The sequence below is a fragment of the Schistocerca serialis genome, chromosome 12, assembly GCF_023864345.2.
Source record: "Schistocerca serialis cubense isolate TAMUIC-IGC-003099 chromosome 12, iqSchSeri2.2, whole genome shotgun sequence".
Classification (NCBI taxonomy): domain Eukaryota; kingdom Metazoa; phylum Arthropoda; class Insecta; order Orthoptera; family Acrididae; genus Schistocerca; species Schistocerca serialis.
Genome location: NC_064649.1, coordinates 85,618,700 through 85,638,063, shown reverse-complemented (window position 1 = coordinate 85,638,063; position 19,364 = coordinate 85,618,700). Strand labels below are relative to the sequence as shown.

Genomic DNA, 19,364 nt, shown 5'->3' with positions numbered 1-19,364 from the left:
TGCGATAAGGAATACGGACAGTGTAATCTTGACGGTTATATACCAATCCAGGAAGTGCTCTAATTACACATGCGTAATGACTAGAACATAGCCTTGTTTGCTGTTCATAGCATGCAAACGTTTGTCTTACAAGGTAAATGTGGTATCATCTGAAGGTCGAGGTGCCGAATCCACATCAGCAACACGCATCAATACCACAGATAACGGCGATGTCCCGCAACAGTGAACCGGAGGAGCAGCCCCCGGAGGAGCAGCCCCCGGAGGAGCAGCCCCCGGAGGAGCAGCCCCCGGAGGAGCAGCCCCCGGAGGAGCAGCCCCCGGAGGAGCAGCCCCCGGAGGAGCAGCCCCCGGAGGAGCAGCCCCCGGAGGAGCAGCCCCCGGAGGAGCAGCCCCCGGAGGAGCAGCCCCCGGAGGAGCAGCCCCCGGAGGAGCAGCCCCCGGAGGAGCAGCCCCCGGAGGAGCAGCCCCCGGAGGAGCCCCCATCTGCACAGAGGTCGATATAGAGTGAGGCTTTGACTCTTTCCATGCCAGATCATGACCTCTCATCAAGCAGCAAACGTGATCAAGCTGGGACACCAGTGCCATTCAAATCTCAAATGGAACTGTACTTTTGTAAATGTTGAATTTTACTTCAAGAGAAGAGTGTGTGTCTATCAGGAGGTGGTAGTGGTGGTGGTGATGGTGGTGGGACGCTCAACTGTGCGGTCATCAGCACCCATACCAAGTCCCCATCATTTTCCCAGTCCAATGTACCCACTGTCATGGATGATAACACCACTCAGTCCCCAGGCAGTGAAAATACCCAACCCGGCCAGGGATCGAACCCTGGACCCCATGACCCCTTTGAGGTGGTGATTTACAGTTTGAAGCACGCTCCGGTGGCAATGGATTTTATGACGTGACGTGATTATTATTCTTGTGATGAAGTGAACTGACGTGCCACAGGTTGCAGTTGTGATCAGCCATCTCCCACAGGTTTTGACCACAGTTATGACCAGACGACTTTAGTTTCTTCAGGTCAGAATGAACATTGGATAATGGCAGTGCACAGTAGGCTTCATCAAGAGTGGAAATCAAAATTATGTATCACAAAATAAGCCGTTAAAGTGACTATCTACAAAGAGTACCCCACATAGGTACCAGTAACTATGTTTTTATTAGCGACTGTCGCACCTCGAGAATCGCTGCAGTGACCAGGTACTGTCAAATGTTTTATTCCAGTCTTTCAAACCGGACTTTGATCACGATATAAAGTCCTTCAGTCAGTAATGACCCTCTTGAGATCAACAACATGAAAGATGTGCAACTAGGGGACAATATGTTCCAAAACAATACATAATTTCATATCACGATGTATTCTCATACAAACTGTGAAATTTACAGATAACGTAAAGCGTACCTGTTCTACATAATGTCCTAATGTGATAAACCCTCTTGTATGAATACATACATCTGAAATGCGAACGTCTGTAGCCAGTAGCCGGTGTAATAAAGACATAGAAGAAACAGATGGAAGTGCAGCGACATTAGTAACTCAAGACTCAATATATTACTAACTTTGCATTCTTGCTGTGTGTGTCTTGTGCCTACAACGATCGTTGCAATAACTGTTCTAGTAACTGGTATTCAGTTCAATCTTCTATATCCCTATACGTGACTAAGATTGTGTCACTAAGTAACCATCACAGCTTGATAGCAATATCAGTTTACCTCAGTCACAGCTTCGATGGGCAACAAAAATTTTATGTTCAGTATTTTGCGTCGCTATTGACGAAAATCAGAAATTTAGACTGCCACAATTTACTCATTTAGCGGTATAATACAGTAAGAGCTCGACGGAATGCGAATAACAATGCAATTAGGAACTGGGGAACTGAGTGCTTGTCACCTCAGCTTACATTCCGTGTATATACATAGAAGTCGTCCATCCAGTGTTGGTGAATGAGAGCACTTACCAACTTCCAGCAACCTTTATGCTCTACTCCAAACCTTTCCTTAACATTTTCACGGGTACATGCTTCAAATCAATTAACAGATTAATTTACAGACGGCCTAGTCTGCAGCACTCATCCATGGGATTCGTTTGACAATCAGGGTTTACTTTTACACTGTTTAGACCTGCATAAAGCACAGATTTTCAGATACATAACACAAACATGGTAATATCACTTCAGTAATATACATTAAAAATAACAGTAACCCACTTAGTACTAACGGAAACTTCTTTATTCTTTATAAGAGACTGAAAATATTTCCCCAACCAATATTTGAATAATACATTACTTCGTTCATAAACATTATCTGAGTGCGAATAGTACTAAGAAGAAATATCTTATTTACATACATAAGCAGTAAAGCCATAGTAAAATTTATAGCGAAGTTAGCCATATGAATTAAATCAGAGTTGGATAATATTACTACAATGAAACGTGGACAGAGAATTGTATGGGCATCACAGAATAACAAGGTACTTTTATTACTGCATACTGATGTTCTTTAAGGAGGACTGAAGGAAAGTTTGTGATGTGCAAGCACATTTTGCACTGCCAAATACATTTCTCACCAACAGAGTTTCCATCACATACAATTGTCCAAACTTGCTTCATTACGTTAGCATCTGTTGTTCGTTGAAAAGCTAACCAACTTCCAAACAACCCAAGTAAGATTGGATAAGACAATTAAATGCTAACTTTGTACAATTATTACATGTAAAGTTACTCACATATTTCTACTTGCTACGTAATAGATGTTTCAAAACTAGATATACAAGACTATTGAACCTGAGTAATACAATCTGTGCAACCCATCAATCTGATCACTAATGAATACAGGGTACTTCACAATTCCTATCACAGGCTTTGACAGCAAGCTTAGTAGACATAGTTTTGGTAAGGAGCTAATGTCCAGAAATGTACAGCCCCTTATACAATCTGTGAAAGCCTGTGTTAGGAATTGTGGAACACCCTGCACATGGTGTACAACACCGAGAGCAAACTGTAGATTTTGTATCTTTCTTCGGGTGGCGAGGACAAAATTCATTCGTATCACGTTCAGTGCATCTGAACAGAAAACAGTAAGCCATCCTTAATGAATATATTCAACTCCCAAATTGGCTTTTTGGAATTTTAGAGAAGTTTTTCGCAGTATATTTCAATGTAACGTATGTAACAAAATTACAACTTCAATTATTGTACAGTTCAGCAGCGTTATAGCAAGTCGCGTGACTGTAGTGCCGCAACGAATGAGTGCATTACGGCAGGTAATATTGAAATTCCGGGATAAAATTTTTATAATTAAAATTATGGAGTGGGTCACTGCAGTTTACAATGTTTATACTAGTCTCTTAATTTTCACGTTATAAAGAGGTATTACATAGCTGCTCTACATTCACATGATCGTCTTGCACAACTTACTATATTAATAAAATTTCTGTAGTCCACTAGCTCCACTTTATTCCACTTGCATTGAGTTCATTTTAGTGTGAAATAACCACACCAGAGTAACAAAGCTGCTGAGTAATAAAACCACGTTTAACAACTTGGTGTTTTTCTTTTACTACAAAATATATCTATATTTAACGTATTTGTCACAGCTGAAGATGACCTCACCTCTGAACTGGTTCAGCGTTTTTGACTGTGTAAATATAAGGCCAATACAGTGATGGATTTCTTTCAGTACACTTAATTCGAAAAACATGATATACTGCCTACCTATTACCTGCAAAATATTTATAGCTTTTGTTACACCTGCCTCACTTATTCAGTGAATTCATTTCATTATGCACATTAATATAACAAGTTGTGTTAGACTAACATGGAGGCAATAGTGTTACCGTCTCAAGTAACGTATTTCATCACTTGTGGTAGCTGCATCTTCCACACGTTCTCTGCAGCAACATTGTTGCACAACAGAGGCAGAGACTAATGGTAAGGTAACATATTTACATACGCAATATTCTACAGTTAAATACAACCAGTGAGTAAAAACGAAATAGCAAAGTTTTATTGAAGGGGCACACACACACACTAATAGCTTGTGAAGAATGTATGAAGTGAAACTAAACCCAGATGTATTTTTCCTAGTAATACTGCTGGTGCTGCTCTTGCTCTTGAGATTTTTTTGTCCTCCTCCTGGTCACAACTGATTTCATAGCACTACATTACACCAGTGGTAACTGTGGCTGGTAAGTGATTGAGACACACAATTTACTCCTCACGTAACACGTTTCTTCGTTTCCTGCAACCCTGTGTCATTAATTCTGGACAGTCTTTTGTTGATGTAGTTCAGTGGGGGGTCTACACACACTGGAAGGCAGGTGGTGGTTTCCTGTGCCACACTACACACTGCACTCTTCTGGTTATCCTGCCACCTTCTAGTAATATTCTGATAATCCTGAGTCAGGACAACTTAGGAATGGCTGCCCATACAGCTAACACTGTTGAACTTTTTAAGGAACACCCAGTTCTTCCTCATCTCGCTGGTTCGTCCTGGAAACATCGGAATGGGACTCCCACTAAGGCTGGCATCTTGCTCTGTATTCATTCTAAGCTGCCCACTCTCAAGCCACATGGAAGTAGTCGTCCATTGTGTAACTGGGTAACCTCTTTTTGATGGTAGCCATTTGTCAGGATGAGCATTACTGAAAAGGGCAGGGAGAGTTCTTCCTTGGCTCAGGTATGAGGTAGAATGGAACAGCATTTTTACATAGGATAACTTTTATTGAAAGACTTTTACAATGGTTTCCTTACTGGATTGTTCTGGCTGGGAGAGCGGCAGCTGTGTCGTTTGCAAAGCCTTCTGCTGCGTGAGCGGCGGCGTCTGATAACGTCTGGCGGTGAGTATCTCGTGTCGCTGTTTCGCCCAGATGACTGGAGACGCGCGTCGTGAGGTGGCCCGTTTAATTATTGAGAATGTTTCTCTCTCTATGCGGCCGCTTGTATCAGTGTTATGTGTCGGCCAGCAGAGCGGCGTGGCGGGGCAATGCCAATGTCCTGGACTCGAACAACTGACTCCCACTTGCCAGTCTTCGGCTGTCAGGTCACCACCAGCTCACAGGTGACTGCTGATGTGAGGCCGTCTCCTTCCCGTACTCACGAGTCACCCGGGTACGTAAAAATCAAATACCTTCTAGCTTCTGTCTTCTGGCGGCGAGGCTGCTGCTTGCTATTCCATTACAGCGGCGGACTTGGTGCTTCTGTGTACGATGTAGTCTCTTCCTGCATGACGGTCTTCGGCACCGACTGAACTGTACTGGAACTGAAAACTACTGTTGGGCCATTGTGTCTCGCGTATTTATTTACTTCAGTTCACTGGAGGTGAACGACTTCACGGCCATTGCCTCTTCTCTCACGTTGAAAAGCTTCTCGAAGAATCTTCTTAACGTCAGTCATTGACTCTTGGAATGTAGGCGAGGTCCTTTGATCACATGTGACAATTGAGAAACATGTGAGCCTGTCGGGTGATGCCCTGACGGCTGAATCAACAGCGTCCGCTTATGTGGGGAGGGCGATGGCTTCTCCTGAATGTGCTTACTTGCAAGCGGTCATTGCCTCTGCTGCTCTGGCCACAGTTTGCCAGTGTGTAACTCTTCTAAACTAAACAAAGTTTCTCATTCATTTTCTAATTTCTACTTCACTCCACATTGATTTCATTAATTTATTTACCTATCTTAAGTACCACTCAACAACTCGTCTTAAAGAATACTCAGCTGAACGCAGTCTTAGAGGCAATGATGTCTTACGATTGACTGATGCAGAAGCATGTCGGGGAATCCACAGCATGTAGTCACAGGCAGTGCTCAGCTGCTCTTCGTGCCTTGGTTTCTTGGCTGTTATGCTGGACAATTCAGCAAAGGTGAACCAAGTACATGGACAGGAATTAGTGTCCTGGCTGGTTGGCAGGTAGAGCTTATTTATCACAGATTTAACACTTTTGTGGAACTATGTTGGCCTACAGGCAACTTATGTACCTTCACAATGAAACACTGCAGGTGGAGATATTTTATGCCTTTAGTCGAGCTGACTGGACATCATGTCTTTCTATTAACAAAGGTGCAGAACCATCTTCAGATTCAGTCCTATTTCTCCTCGTAATCATCACCAAAATACAAATGAAGACTATTAATGCAGACGTCCGTGTGGTCTAGGATGACTGACAACTCTGGAACACCATTTTCTAAGAGGCTGTGTACTGAAGTGTGTTTTGGAACGAAGTACACTGGTGCCTCAATTTCGGCATCGGTCCCCCAGTGTTTCGTCACTTTCACTTCAGTCTTCTCTTCACATTTGGTGCAAACCGCACTACATTCATTCTGTCCCTCAGGAAGATCGAACCCAGTGCATAACGTCACAGGCATTGTGGAACACCAACCTCTATCTCATTTGTTTACGTATCTCAGTTCAGTGCGTATGTGCTGTGCTTCTCTCCAGAATACTCTCTGTAGTAATGGCTCCAACAAGGTGTTACCATTTTCCATTATTCCCAACTGAGTCTTCTGGCGATGATACTTCGAAGATCAGCAAAAGTTACGCTTTTGTGTGCTTTCCGTATCTCACATAAATCACTTTTGTTGCAGAGGAACGTCCCAACTGCAGGTCACATTGTTCCCAAGTGAGAGTAGTTGTGGGTGATTGATCGGAGGAACACAGCTGTCTACACATCCATTATAGCCTCATCTGTTCTCACCATCCTTTCGTCAGCCTTGATGTCCGGGATTGTTCTGAAGCTTGTGAATACCAAGATTCTTGCACAGGTAAATTACCAGCCTTGTCATATAACCCACAGATTGGAGGACCACATTTTGTCTTCCGTTTTGCACAGCTAGGAGGGCTGGCTTCGCCACGTCTCTGGAGGCCGTCCTCTGCTATGGCCTGTAAGGTTAGAGAAAGGAAATGAATGACACCCTCGGGCCTCGCAACCTAATACCAACGGGGTCTAAGAAATCAAGCGTTGGCCAAGAGAGGCCGATAGGAAAGAAACACAGAAGTGTGCGAATAAGTGGAAGTAGTTTCAGAGCAGTCATACATGTGGTTATCTTTTGAAAGCTCATATATGACAGACACAGAGAGAAGAAACAGTCTTGTATTGAGTGTTGGACTACAAGTATCACAGCTTGCTTACATGGTTTTTTAGTGTAGTAACAGCGTTTTCTGTCCGTGCATAACAAATAAGGTTAACAGAAACAACATTGTTATTCAATAACTGTAATGTTTACAACATGGAGACGCTTAACAGACACTTGTTACATGTAACATTCAATTAGACATTGAAAGTTGTGTATAAACACCTGCTACACAAACGCTATTGCTGCCTAAAAATTGGAACTACTTGACAAAGTATTTTCCTCATTTTAATAATAGTTGAAATAATTATGCATGATGTTTGATCTGGTCATAATACAGACGATAATATTCCTCAGAACTAAAGTACAATCGTTCCATTGAGATTTTACAATCTTTGAATACTAAATGTATTTTAGACAATGTGTAAGCATACAAAAGCATCATATAGCACTAACACACTGCATGTTTTGCACAAAGTTGACGTTTTGGAGCTAATGTTTTTCCATCAGTTGAAATATTATGTACAAAGACATATTGTCATCGTGGTAGTCCATCCATGTTTGGATAACAACTGACTTCAAACAAGGCAGAATATACAGGGTGGTCCCGAATTCATGGTACAAACTTTAATGGTAGGTACAGGACATTGTAACAAGGATTTATTGTATAGGAATGTATAGTCGCAGGTGACGCGGTGAGGCGTAAACAGGGGAAAGAGAAATGGAGTGATCGGTTGGTGTCACTGCCGGTAGAGGGCAGTAGATGAACATGATGTATCGCAGTAGGGACAAGCGCCATTCACAATTGTGCTGCCGTAGACGATGGGTGACTTTACGTATGCAGAAAAAGCAGACATGCATTACATGTACGGCCGTGCAAATGGTAACGCCAGAGCTGCGTTACGAATGTACGCGCGGAGTATCCTAATCGACGAATGCCGGATCATAGAATTTTTCAACGGTTACATCGTCAACTTTGTGAAACAGGTACGTTCGACGTCAACAGACATGACGCTGGTCGATTAAGAGCTGTACGCACTCCAAGACTGGAAGAACGCATCTTGAACATAGTGGCTGATAGACCCGAGTCAAGCACAAGAACTGTTGCGCGTGACGTACATGTGAGTCATCAGACTGTATGCAGAGTGTTAAATGAAAATCGCTTACACCCCTTCCATTTTCAAAAAGTACAAGCATTGAATCCGGCAGATTATCCTCTTCGCGTGAACTTCTGCCAGTGGTTGTTGCAGCAATGTGCGTTGCAGCCGGATTTCGTAGGTCATGTGCTATTTACAGATAAAGCGACATTTTCACGCGAGGGTGTCTTTAATGCGCACAATTCCCATGTGTGGGCAACAGATAATCCACATGCAACGCGTCCACATGCGTATCAACAACGTTTCGGTATTAATGTGTGGGCTGGTATTGTGAACGACTTTTTGATTGGGCCATACATACTACCCACGCGACTCTGTGGCGAAAGCTATCTTATTTTTCTGCAAGAAGTGTTACCAGAACTGCTGCAAGATGTTCCGCTCGCCATTCGTAACCGCATGTGGTTTCAGCACGATGGAGCGCCAGCACACTTCAGCACTGCTGTACGGAAGTACCTGAATGCCACGTTTGGTGCTAGATGGATTGGGCGTGGTGGACCAGTCCCTTGGCCACCCCGATCTCCTGATTTCTCTTGCCTCGATTACTTTTTATGGGGACATCTTAAGAGTCTTGTTTATGAGACTCCAGTTGACTCAGATGAGGATCTCGTTGCTCGCATATCTGTAGCTGCTGCAGGTGTGCGTGAAATACCAGGCATCTTTGAACGTGTACGCCAATCGCTGCACCGACGCTGTCAAGCATGTATCGCTCATGGTGGACGCAATTTTGAACACTTACTGTAAACATGACACTTGTCAACAACGATTTCAATAAAATCTTTCGTTTTCCTTTCGGCCGTTATTTCCCCTGTTTACGCCTCACCGCGTCACCTGGGACTATACATTCCTATACAATATATCCTTGTTACAATGTCCTGCACCTACCATTAAAGTTTGTACCATGAATTCGGGACCACCCTGTGTAAACTTTGTAATACATAGGTTATAGAACAGAGGGAACTTTTTTCGAAAGTTCCGATGTGTTTCCACATTACAGAGGAAGTGATGTTTTCTCAAAACAGAAAAGTATAAATAATGTCATTTAGAATCTCGTTAACACACCCTCCATTGCAATTGCATCATCTGGGCTAACAATTTTTTATCTATCGCTTATTCAGTTTGGTTATCATTTGTTACATGTGATTCCACAGTCTTCAAATGCTCCATAGAAGTAAACAATGTTGTAGGCTATACATTTATCATTGACTAAGTGTGCTATTGGCCATTTTAGACTACCATGCTTTTATCAAGCAATATGAAGAGCATACCAACACCAGAGTAGCATATAACTTTTGTACTGTTTAGAGTACTCGTAAGTATGACAATGCTATTTCAATTTGCACTATTGGCCGTTATTAAAAATATGCTCCACGTCTCACAAAATGTGGCACACAATTTATCCATCCACATATGAAGCTGTATATACATAATGGCATGCTTTGCACCAAATACCAACTGAGGTGCACTGAAGTATGTGAAGATCTATATAATTTTATGATGAAGATTGTCTTTTTACTTCATAATCACATTGTATTTGTGTAACTCAGAACTTATATACTAGCAGCATCAAGATACATCGTCAGGTTCTAGTTAGCGGTTCTGACTTCTGCCAAAGATGCACCAAAGCCAATATAGAAGTCAACTTACGATGGAAGAACCTGTATCTGAAGGTATAATATGCAGGTAAGAAATGTCTTACATCTATTTTTTTTATTGTTTTTGGTTGGGTTTAAGGGTGCTCAACTGCTGAGGTCATTAGCGCCCAGGCACTGTTGGTAGAGCACATGGAATCTGGTAAAACTCAAGGGGATGGGGGGGATACCAGAAGGACCTGACAAAGATGCAGATAAAATAATTAAAAAGGTTAAATGTCTTTGGACAAGCCAGTTAAAGTTATAAAACGCAGAATACGAGCAGCTGCTCGAGCGTCATCAGCTAAAATATCTGGTAAAGTAGATGGCAGGGACAGGACAACGAGATTGACTAAAGCGGGGACACGACAATAAAACATGGCGCACTGTTAATGCCTGACCACAAGGGCACTGCGGGGCTGGGTCACCGGAGAGCAGGTAGTGGTGGCTAAACCGGCAATGCCCAATCCGCAACCTGGTCAGAAGGACCTCCTCTCGCCGAGATGGTCGGGAGGAGGTTGTCCAAGCAGTTGGGAGCGGTTTAACTGCCCGGAGCTTGTTTCCTTGGAGGGATGACCAAGCATCCCACCACAACGACACAAGCCTCTTACATACATCCCCACGAACGTCAGATGACGGGACACAATGGGAGGCTGGCCGAGGCAGGAGGACTGCAGCCTTAGCTGCAGCATCCGCAGCCTCATTCCCAGGCACTCCTACATGTCCGGGAACCCACAGAAAGCTGACAGAACCACCATTATCAGCGAAAGAATGGAGGGACTGCTGTATCCGTTGATTTAAGGGGTGGACCGGATAGGGAGCTCCAAGGCTCTGAAGAGCACTGAGTGAGTCAGAGCAGAATACATACGATGAATGGCAGTGGCGGCGGGCATACTGAACGGCCTGATGGAGAGCAAAAAGCTCGGCCGTAAAGCTCGAACATTGGTCGAGGAGCCGGTATTTAAAGGTGGCGGCCCCGACGACAAAGGCACAGCCGACACCGTCAGTTTTGGAGCCATCGGTGTAAATAAAGGTGTGACCGGCAAGTCTAGCACGAAGTTCGACAAACCGTGAGCAATACACTGCAGCCGGAGTACCCTCCTTCGGGAGGGAGCTGAGGTCGAGATAAATATGAACCTGAGCCCGGAGCCAAGGTGGTGTCTGGCTCTCACCCTCTCTGAAGGTGGTAGGGAGGGCAAAATCCAATTGTCGAAGCAGGCGACGGAAGCGGACTCCTGGGGGCAGCAGGGCAGACACATACAACCCGTACTGACGGTCGAGAGAATCGGCGAAGAAGGACTGGTAAGAGGGGTGGTCGGGCATAGACAACAGCCGGCTGGCATACCGACACAGCAGTACGTCGCGCCGGTAGGTCAATGGTAATTCGGCAGCTTCAGCATAAAGGCTCTCGACAGAACTAGTGTAGAAGGCTCCGGTCGCAAGACGTATCCCCCGATGGTGGATGGAGTTGAGCTGGCGTAAGAGGGATGGCCGAGCGGACGAGTAGACGAAGCTCCCATAATCCAGCTTCGATCGGACAATGGACTGATCGACTGATACAAGCGAAGCAGGACAGTCCGATCCGCTCCTCAAGATGAACCGCTAAGAACTCTGAGGACATTAATGGAACGAGTACAACAGGCCGCCAAATCAGAGACATATGGAGACCAACAGTTTCCTGTCCAACGTGAGCCCTAGAAACTTTGTTGTTTCCACGAATGGGAGAACAACGGGACCGAAATGTAAGGATGGCGGAAGGAACGCTTTATATCGCCGAAAGTTGATACAAACCGTCTTCTCTTCAGAGAACCGGAAGCCATTTGCCACGCTCCATGAGTAGAGGCTGTCTAGACAACGCTGAAGGCAGCGCTCCAGGAGGCATGTTCTCTGGGCACTGCAGTATATCACGAAGTCATCGACAAAGAGAGCCTGAGACAGGTGGAATACAATCCATAATTGGATTGATCGCAATGGCAAAAAGGGCTACGCTCAAGATGGAGCCCTGAGGCACTCCGTTCTCCTGGAGGAAGACGTCGGACAACACGGAACCCACACGTACCCTAAACTTTCGATCTGTTAAAAAAGGTATCAATGAAAAGGGGGCAGGCGACCGCGTAGGCCCCACTTGTGCATAGTACGGAGGATACCTCCTCTCCAACAGGTATCATAAGCCTTCTCCAAGTCGAAGAACACGGCTACCGTTTGGCGCCTTCGCAAAAAGTTGTTCATGATGAATGTCGACAAGGTCACAAGGTCACAAGGTCACAAGGTGGTCAACAGCGGAGCGGCGGCGACGAAAGCCACATTGGACACTAGTAAGTAGTCGTCGAGATTCAAGAATCCAGACTAACCGAGCATTAACCATGCACTCCATCACCTTACAGTTTCAGCTTGTAAGAGAAATGGGGCGGTAACTAGAAGGAAGGTGTGTATCCTTCCCGGGTTTGGGTATAGGAACAACGACGGTGTCACGCCAACGCATGGGAACCTGACCTTCAGTCCAGACGCGATTGTAGGTACGAAGAAGGAAGCTTTTGCCCGCCGGAGAAAGGTGTGCCAGCATCTGAACGTGAATGGCATCTGGCCCCGGAGCAGAGGACCGGGACAGTGCAAGCCCACGTTCGAGTTCCCGCATAGTAAAGGGCGCATTATAAGTTTCCAGATTCAGCGAGTTGAAGGAAGGTCGCCGAGCCTCTTCAGCCTCTTTCCTGGGACTGAAGGCAGGGAGGTAATGGGCGGAGCTTGAAACCTCCGCGAAAAAGCGGCCAAAGGCGTTGGAGACAGCCACAGGATCAACAAGCACCTCATTACCTGAGGTCGGGCCAGGTACCGAGGAGTCGGCCTTAATGCCCGACAGCTGGCGCAGGCCACCCCAAACGACGGAAGAGGGAGTAAACCTGTTAAAGGAGCTGGTGACAGAGGCCCAACAAGCTTTTTTGCTGTCTTTGATGACTCTACGGCATTGCGCTCGGAGTCGTTTGTATTCAATACAATTCGCCAACGTAGGATGGCGGCGAAAGGTGCGTAAAGCACGTCGTCGAGCACGGATAGCGTCCCTACAAGCCTCGTTCCACCAGGGGACGGAAACGTGACGTGAACAAGAGGTAGTACAAGGAATGGAACGTTCGGCAGCATTGATGATAACAGCCATGAGGTATTCGACCTGACTGTCACAACTGAGAAAATCGTGGTCCGAAAAAGTCGCCAGGGAGGAGTAAAGTCCCCAGTCAGCTTTCGGTATGTTCCAGCGCGAAGGACGTGGGGATGGGGTGTTGTGCAGGAGACGAACGACACAGGGGAAGTGGTCACTTGAATAGGTGTCAGAAAGGACATACCACTCGAACCGACGGGCAAGAGTGGTAGAACAGATCGAGAGGTTCAAGTGGGAGTAGGTATGAGTAGAGTCCGAGAGGAAAGTCGGGGCGCCGGTATTGAGACAGACAAGATTGAGATGGTTGAAGACATCCGCCAAGAGCGAGCCTCTTTGACAGGATGCAGGAGAGCCCCAAAGGGGATGATGGCCATTGAAGTCGCCAAACAATAAAAACGGCGGGTTGAAGCTGAACGATCAGGTGCATCATGTCAGCCCGACTAACAGCAGATGACGGTGGAGTGTAGATGGTACAAACTGAAAAAGTAAAAGCAGAAAGAGTAATGCGGACAGCTATTGCTTGGAGTGGGGTGGTCAATTGGATGGGACGGTAAGAGACATCGTCCCGAACGAGCAACATGACCCCACCATGAGCTGGGGTACCGTCCACAGGGGTGAGGTCATACCACTCCGAGGTATAGTGGGTAAAGGCAATACGGTCAGTCGGGCGCAACTGTTTCCTGGAGACCAAGGACGAGCGGACAGTGCAGGCGGAGCAGCAGTTGTAATTCCTCCCGATTAGATCGAATACCACTTATGTTCCAATGAAACAACGCCATCGCTAGTCAAAAAGTTGGGGGAACGAGACGGGGGAAGAGCTGGTCACCTCGACGGCCATGGAGGGCCAGGTTGCGAGGGAACAACGCTACAACCGACGGGAGGCGGATCCGGTTCCATCGACTCGTCGCCAGCTGCGGCCGCTGTCCCTGGTTGTGTAGGAGGGGCAGCATCATTTGTCGACGAGAGGCCAGCTGAGCGCCTGGCAGCAGAGCGTCCCGGCGAAACTGAGGATGGCCGGGAGCAGCGACTCACGGATGGAGCGTCAGACGAACCGCGCCGGGGTGGAGAGGGGGATAGAGACTACTTCTTTGAGGTCTTCTTGGAAAGCCGAGAAGGCACAGGGATGGTGGGCTGGACCCGAAGAAGGTCCTCACGCGCGGGGTCCGTTTTGGAACGCCGGACCTCGGAAGCTGGGGTACAGAACGTTTCCCCAATAGACGCCTGAGAAGAGGATCGCTTCTCAGGTGGCAGGGTGAGAGGAGGAGGAGGAGGAGGAGGAGGAGGAGGAGGAGGAGGAGGAGGAGGAGGAGGAGGAGGAGGAGGAGGGTGGCCCCTGGGGCGGAGGGGGCGGGGGCCATGGGGGAGGAGGATTTGGAAGGGAAGGATTTGGGAGGCGGAGGCAGAGCCCCCTGATGGGCGGACGAGGTGGAGGGGGAACAGGATAGGGGGTGAGGATACCGCGGAAGGAGTGGACACAACTGAGGCAAACGAAGTGGTCAACGGCACGGGATGGAGGCGGTCATACTTCTTCCTGGCCTCAGAATAAGAGAGCCGATCCAAAGTTTTGAGTACTTGTATCTTCTCCTTCTGATATGCGAGGCAGTCTGAGGATCTAGGCGAGTGGAGGCCAGGGCAATTAATGCATTGAGGTGGTGGGGTGCATGGATGTTCCTCACGAAGAGGACGTCCACAATCGCCACAAAGGGGCTCAGCCTCACACCGTGACGACATGTGCCCAAAGCGCAAACACCTAAAACAGCGCATAGGAGGCGGGACATAAGGTCGCACGTCGCACCGGTAGCACATCACCTTTACCTTCTCTGGGAGAACGTCCCCCTCGAAGGCGAGGATAAAGGCCCCGGTGTCGATGCGACGGTCTTTGGGGCCGCGCTGGACTCGCCAGACGAAATGCACGCCTCGGCGCTCCAGGTTGGCCCTGAGCTCCTCATCAGATTGTAGCATGAGGTCACGATGAAAAATAACCCCCTGCGTCCTATTTAGTGCCAGATGCGGGACAATGGACACTGGGATGTCCCCTAGGCGGTCGCACGCCTGGAGCGCTGCCGACTGTGTGGCGGAGGTGGTCTTGATAAGAACGGACCCTGAACGCATCTTGCTGAGAGCCTCAATTTCCCCAAAGATGTCCTCGATGTGCTGAACAAAGAACATGGGCTTGGAGGTGGCGAACGTCCCCCCATCGGTTCGAGAACAGAACAAATAGCGGGGGAAGTACTTCGCCCCAAGCCGGCTGGCCTGTCCCTCCTCCCAGGGAGTGGCCAAGGGGGAAAGGGCAGGAGAACCAGAACTAGAAACGGTACCTTTTCTTTTGAAAGACTCGGCCGCAGAGCGACCTGATACGTGTTGACGTTTCATCTGCGAAACGTCCGCCCCCAATACCACCCACTCCGACCAGGGGCTCTCCCCACGGGCGCCACTCAGTCGCAGCAAGGGCCACCTGGCAGGATGACCATTGCCGGGAGTCCTGATGCCCCAAGGAGACGGGCATCTACTCCTTGGCCGACGTGGGGAGGGTGCAGCTCAGGTATCGGCAGTACGATCCGTGTGTTGTCAGGGGGCTACAACCTAGAGGGTACATGACGACCCCACCACAACGGGCTGGCTACCGTGCTGGATTTCTGGTGCCATGGAAAGTCCATCATGTTCGCTGGGGCAGATGGAGATGCACTATGGGCGTACCTTGGACAACCCATCAGGCGTTTAGGCCCAATTTGAGGAATAGTGGGTATGGTTACAACGCCGGTGCATTGTTGAGTGCCAAGATCTTAGTGCACTTAGGACCAGTGGTACACCACGTAATGTATCCTTCCCCAAAAGGCTCGTACTTCTGTAGAATTTTGAAAAATGGAGGTCAAACCCCAAGGGGGACCATCACATGGAAGGCCGAAACGGTTGAAACTCCTTTTAGTTGCCTTGTACGACAGGCAGGAATACCTCGGGCCTATTCTTACCCCGGACCTGCAGGGGGGTTAGTTTGTTTCTGTACACTATGACATCATACAGGACAATCTTCTGAACCACGTGATTTCTTCCCCGGACTTCACTGCTTCGTGAAGTGAGTGGACGCTTCTGTAAAAGAAGTACAAAAACCTCCTGTTTCAAGTGTTCAAAGCTGGCTAAACGATTTGCCAGTGCTGCTCAGTACATTTCTGATTTTTTGCTATCAAAGACTCCATTGTCTCTGAACAAAACTCATTCATTTGGTGTCACACATGTGAAATGCTGACAGTTACTTAACCTGTCACTGCTCAGTATGCTGCTCTGTAACTTTGTAATTTCGTTCCCACTGACCTTAAAAGGTTGTGGAATATTACTCCAAAAGTAAACTGCACCATTGTCCCCCACCACTTGTAATGTCCCCACAGAAAATACCCTCGACCACACAATCATTTTCAGTCAAACCATCCACATTCACTCACTTTGGGAAAGTTATCTGATCTGATTTTCTCGTAATATATGCGGCGACAGCTCGTCGACGCCAAAGTATTTTCTAGTGCGTTTATTCTTTGAAATAACAGATGCATATATGCATTCTCCATGGTGGTTGGAGTGGTAAGGAGGACAGGTTCTGGAGTATCTGTTGAGGGATTGACGTGTTTCTGAGAGATACATATTCTGCTTTTCTTCTCGCTAAAGCGAGCCAATTAACATTTGTGCCGCTAGCGGTTTGTTTGAAGAGAAAGAGACTGTAAACGGAAAATTAAGACGTGGAATCACCGGAGATCTGGACATGTAATGGAGATGGATTTAATACAGGATTTCCTCCATAAATAAGGTTTGTGACTTTTTGTGTGGAGTGAATGAACGAATGAGTTTTTTCTGTATCATTTGATGACCACGTTGGCCCTGTAATTAGTGGGGAAGTTTCAGCTGTGTCGAAGAGAGCCTGCAATCACTGAGTGTGTTAAATCGTCCAAAAAGGCTTCGTACACATCTGGAATTCGAAATCTTTCGTAAAAGGAACAAACTGTCCATGCGATTGATTCTCCCGACTGACTGCAGTGTTTACATTTATTATTACTGTCAGAGCTCTCTTACAGCAAGCCAGCCGCCGATTACCAAGGACTCCACTAAAGATTCTATTTGGCTGATTTCACGTAATGAAAAATTTTATTAAAAACTGTACATAGACTAATGGAGGATTATTAGTATTACCTCTATTTTGATTCACTCTCTCTTTCTCTCCTTTAATTTTTCGCCTGTCTTATAAAGGATCAGCCAAGAACTGGGAGGGCCTTACTTTACTGTATAGATTTGTGTGTGAAGGTGAAGGGATCTGAAAGGCAACAGATACACGTCTATACAGACAAGACAATAGATAGAGATAGAGGCTAGCTGCATTCATTATCTATTCTTAGATAAAGAGATGGCAACTTATTATCCGAACATTTAAAAATGTTAAACACTCATTCTATTCTGCTGAGCAGCATGTGATACGACACCTTGCCTAAGGTAAGATGAAGCTTGCGAGTTTCACAATTAACAGCTGTTTCCGGGCTAGATGTGACTTCACATCTGTAGGTGATACCTGAAAGATTCCTACATGTGACCCCCGCATGGTGTTAGGAAAGCAACACACCTGCCTACTAGACAATAGCTGTCTGTATCAATGTATGTGAAGACCTTATGAAACAAAGAATGACTCACCAGTACAGTTACAGGGGCACGTATCTAGGAAAAAGGGGGCAGCTATTTGTGTCAGATGAACAACGACAGTGTTAGAGGAATTCTACAGAACATACTGTTGAGAAGCAACCATGTCCCGTCCTGCAGTGAAGTCGTGCAGGTAACCCATCAGCTACGCACTAGAGGACAAAATACTGTGATATGATATTGGTGGGGTGAAGAACAGCATGCCTACCGAGTAGTCAAAGCGACTAGAATAGAAATACTTACCTGCTAACCAACTCACTACACTATTAAGTTACCACCAAAATTGGGTAAGTAACCCTAACTAGTGTCTACGACCTCTTCCCTTGGCTGACGTGTTCTTCAAACATACTGACCCCACACTGTCTTCGTAGCAACTGCCACCACATGCAATGACGTTATCAATTCACTGGTACCATCTATGCAGCTTTCCTTAAGTAGGCAGTATTGTATTCAATGCTGAAGACTGCACTGCCTTCATTTAAGCAGCTTGGATCTAGAGCACGACACAAACATCTGTTCTGTCAGTGCTGACGGAATACCATCGCTTTGTCACAACTAAATTGCCAGATTCCCCTCATATTCAGTACTACCTGGTGCAGTAGAAATCGGGGGAACTATCCCATTGGTAATGTGAATTCCTCTGTCCAAAGGGAACCTAGTAACAGCTAGTTGGACTGATTTCCTGTAAAACCTAGAATGCCTCAGCTCAATTCCTCTATCTGCCAATAAAGCCATCAGCATCGTGAGTGCAGTTACCGTAACACCAAAGAAGCATATACCCTGAGGTTATCGAGAGAATTTATTCTTTGCTGACAAGACGTGTGACATCTTCCTGTCGGAAGAAAGGTGTGTACAGGAGATACTACAACTCAGGACCTTTGCCTTTAGTGTTGAAGTGCTGTACTGACTTTTACAGGCACGCTCCAGCAACGTTCTCAAACTAACTTCATCGCCCCCTTCTATAGAATTCTGGAACGCGAATTGCTAACCAGGATTGTTCGGATGTACACCAAGCCGGCTTTCGCCCCACACGAAACTGTGTGCCAAGTCCGGGCCCTCATCACATACTCTAGCAAACTTCTTGAAGGTAATGGAAACATTTACCTTCATTTATTTATGAGCAATCTACTATATCGTCTGGATACAGGACCTACTATATGAAGTGATGTAGATAATCCCAAATCAAAACAATAAAGCTTGCTGCAACCATGTTTTGTGACCTATCACATCACTATAGCAAAATGAGTAGCTAGGAATTCCTCCAAATTGGCTCACCTGAAGTGCAGTGTTAGTCCCACTGAAGTTAACGCATTACATCGTGGATGCGCCAGAAACAGCTTTTAAGAAATTTGGTTACGCTGCCGATTGGGTCAAGGCACAATTTTTCTTAAAATATGGAAGACGTCCTGACATCTACTTTGTCTACACTGACAATACTTCCGAAAAGAGAGGTTACTCTGTGCCTGTCCTTGGAACACCGGGACTCTGGACAAAGGCCAACAACCTGAAATTGACCTAAATATCTTTCCTCCCTTGGCCACGCAATGCGAGGAAAGCAAAAAAACAAGCTCCAGAACGATATTTTCACTCTGCAGCGGAGTGTGCACTGATATGAAACTTCCTGGCAGACTAAAACCGTGTGCCCGACCGACACTAACTCGGCATCTTCGCCCTACGCGGGCAAGTTTTCTACCATC

At 46.5% G+C, this 19,364-nt stretch overlaps 1 protein-coding gene across 1 annotated transcript in view; it reads left to right on the top strand.

Moving 5' to 3' along the window:
• The first annotated feature begins 209 nt into the window (after positions 1-209).
• LOC126427957 (basic salivary proline-rich protein 2-like) overlaps positions 210-19,364 on the top strand; it is a 42,629-nt gene continuing 23,474 nt past the window's right edge. The window contains exon 1 of the mRNA XM_050089845.1: positions 210-493. Within this exon, the coding sequence (XP_049945802.1) occupies positions 210-493 (284 nt within the window). The remainder of the gene's footprint in view (positions 494-19,364) is intronic.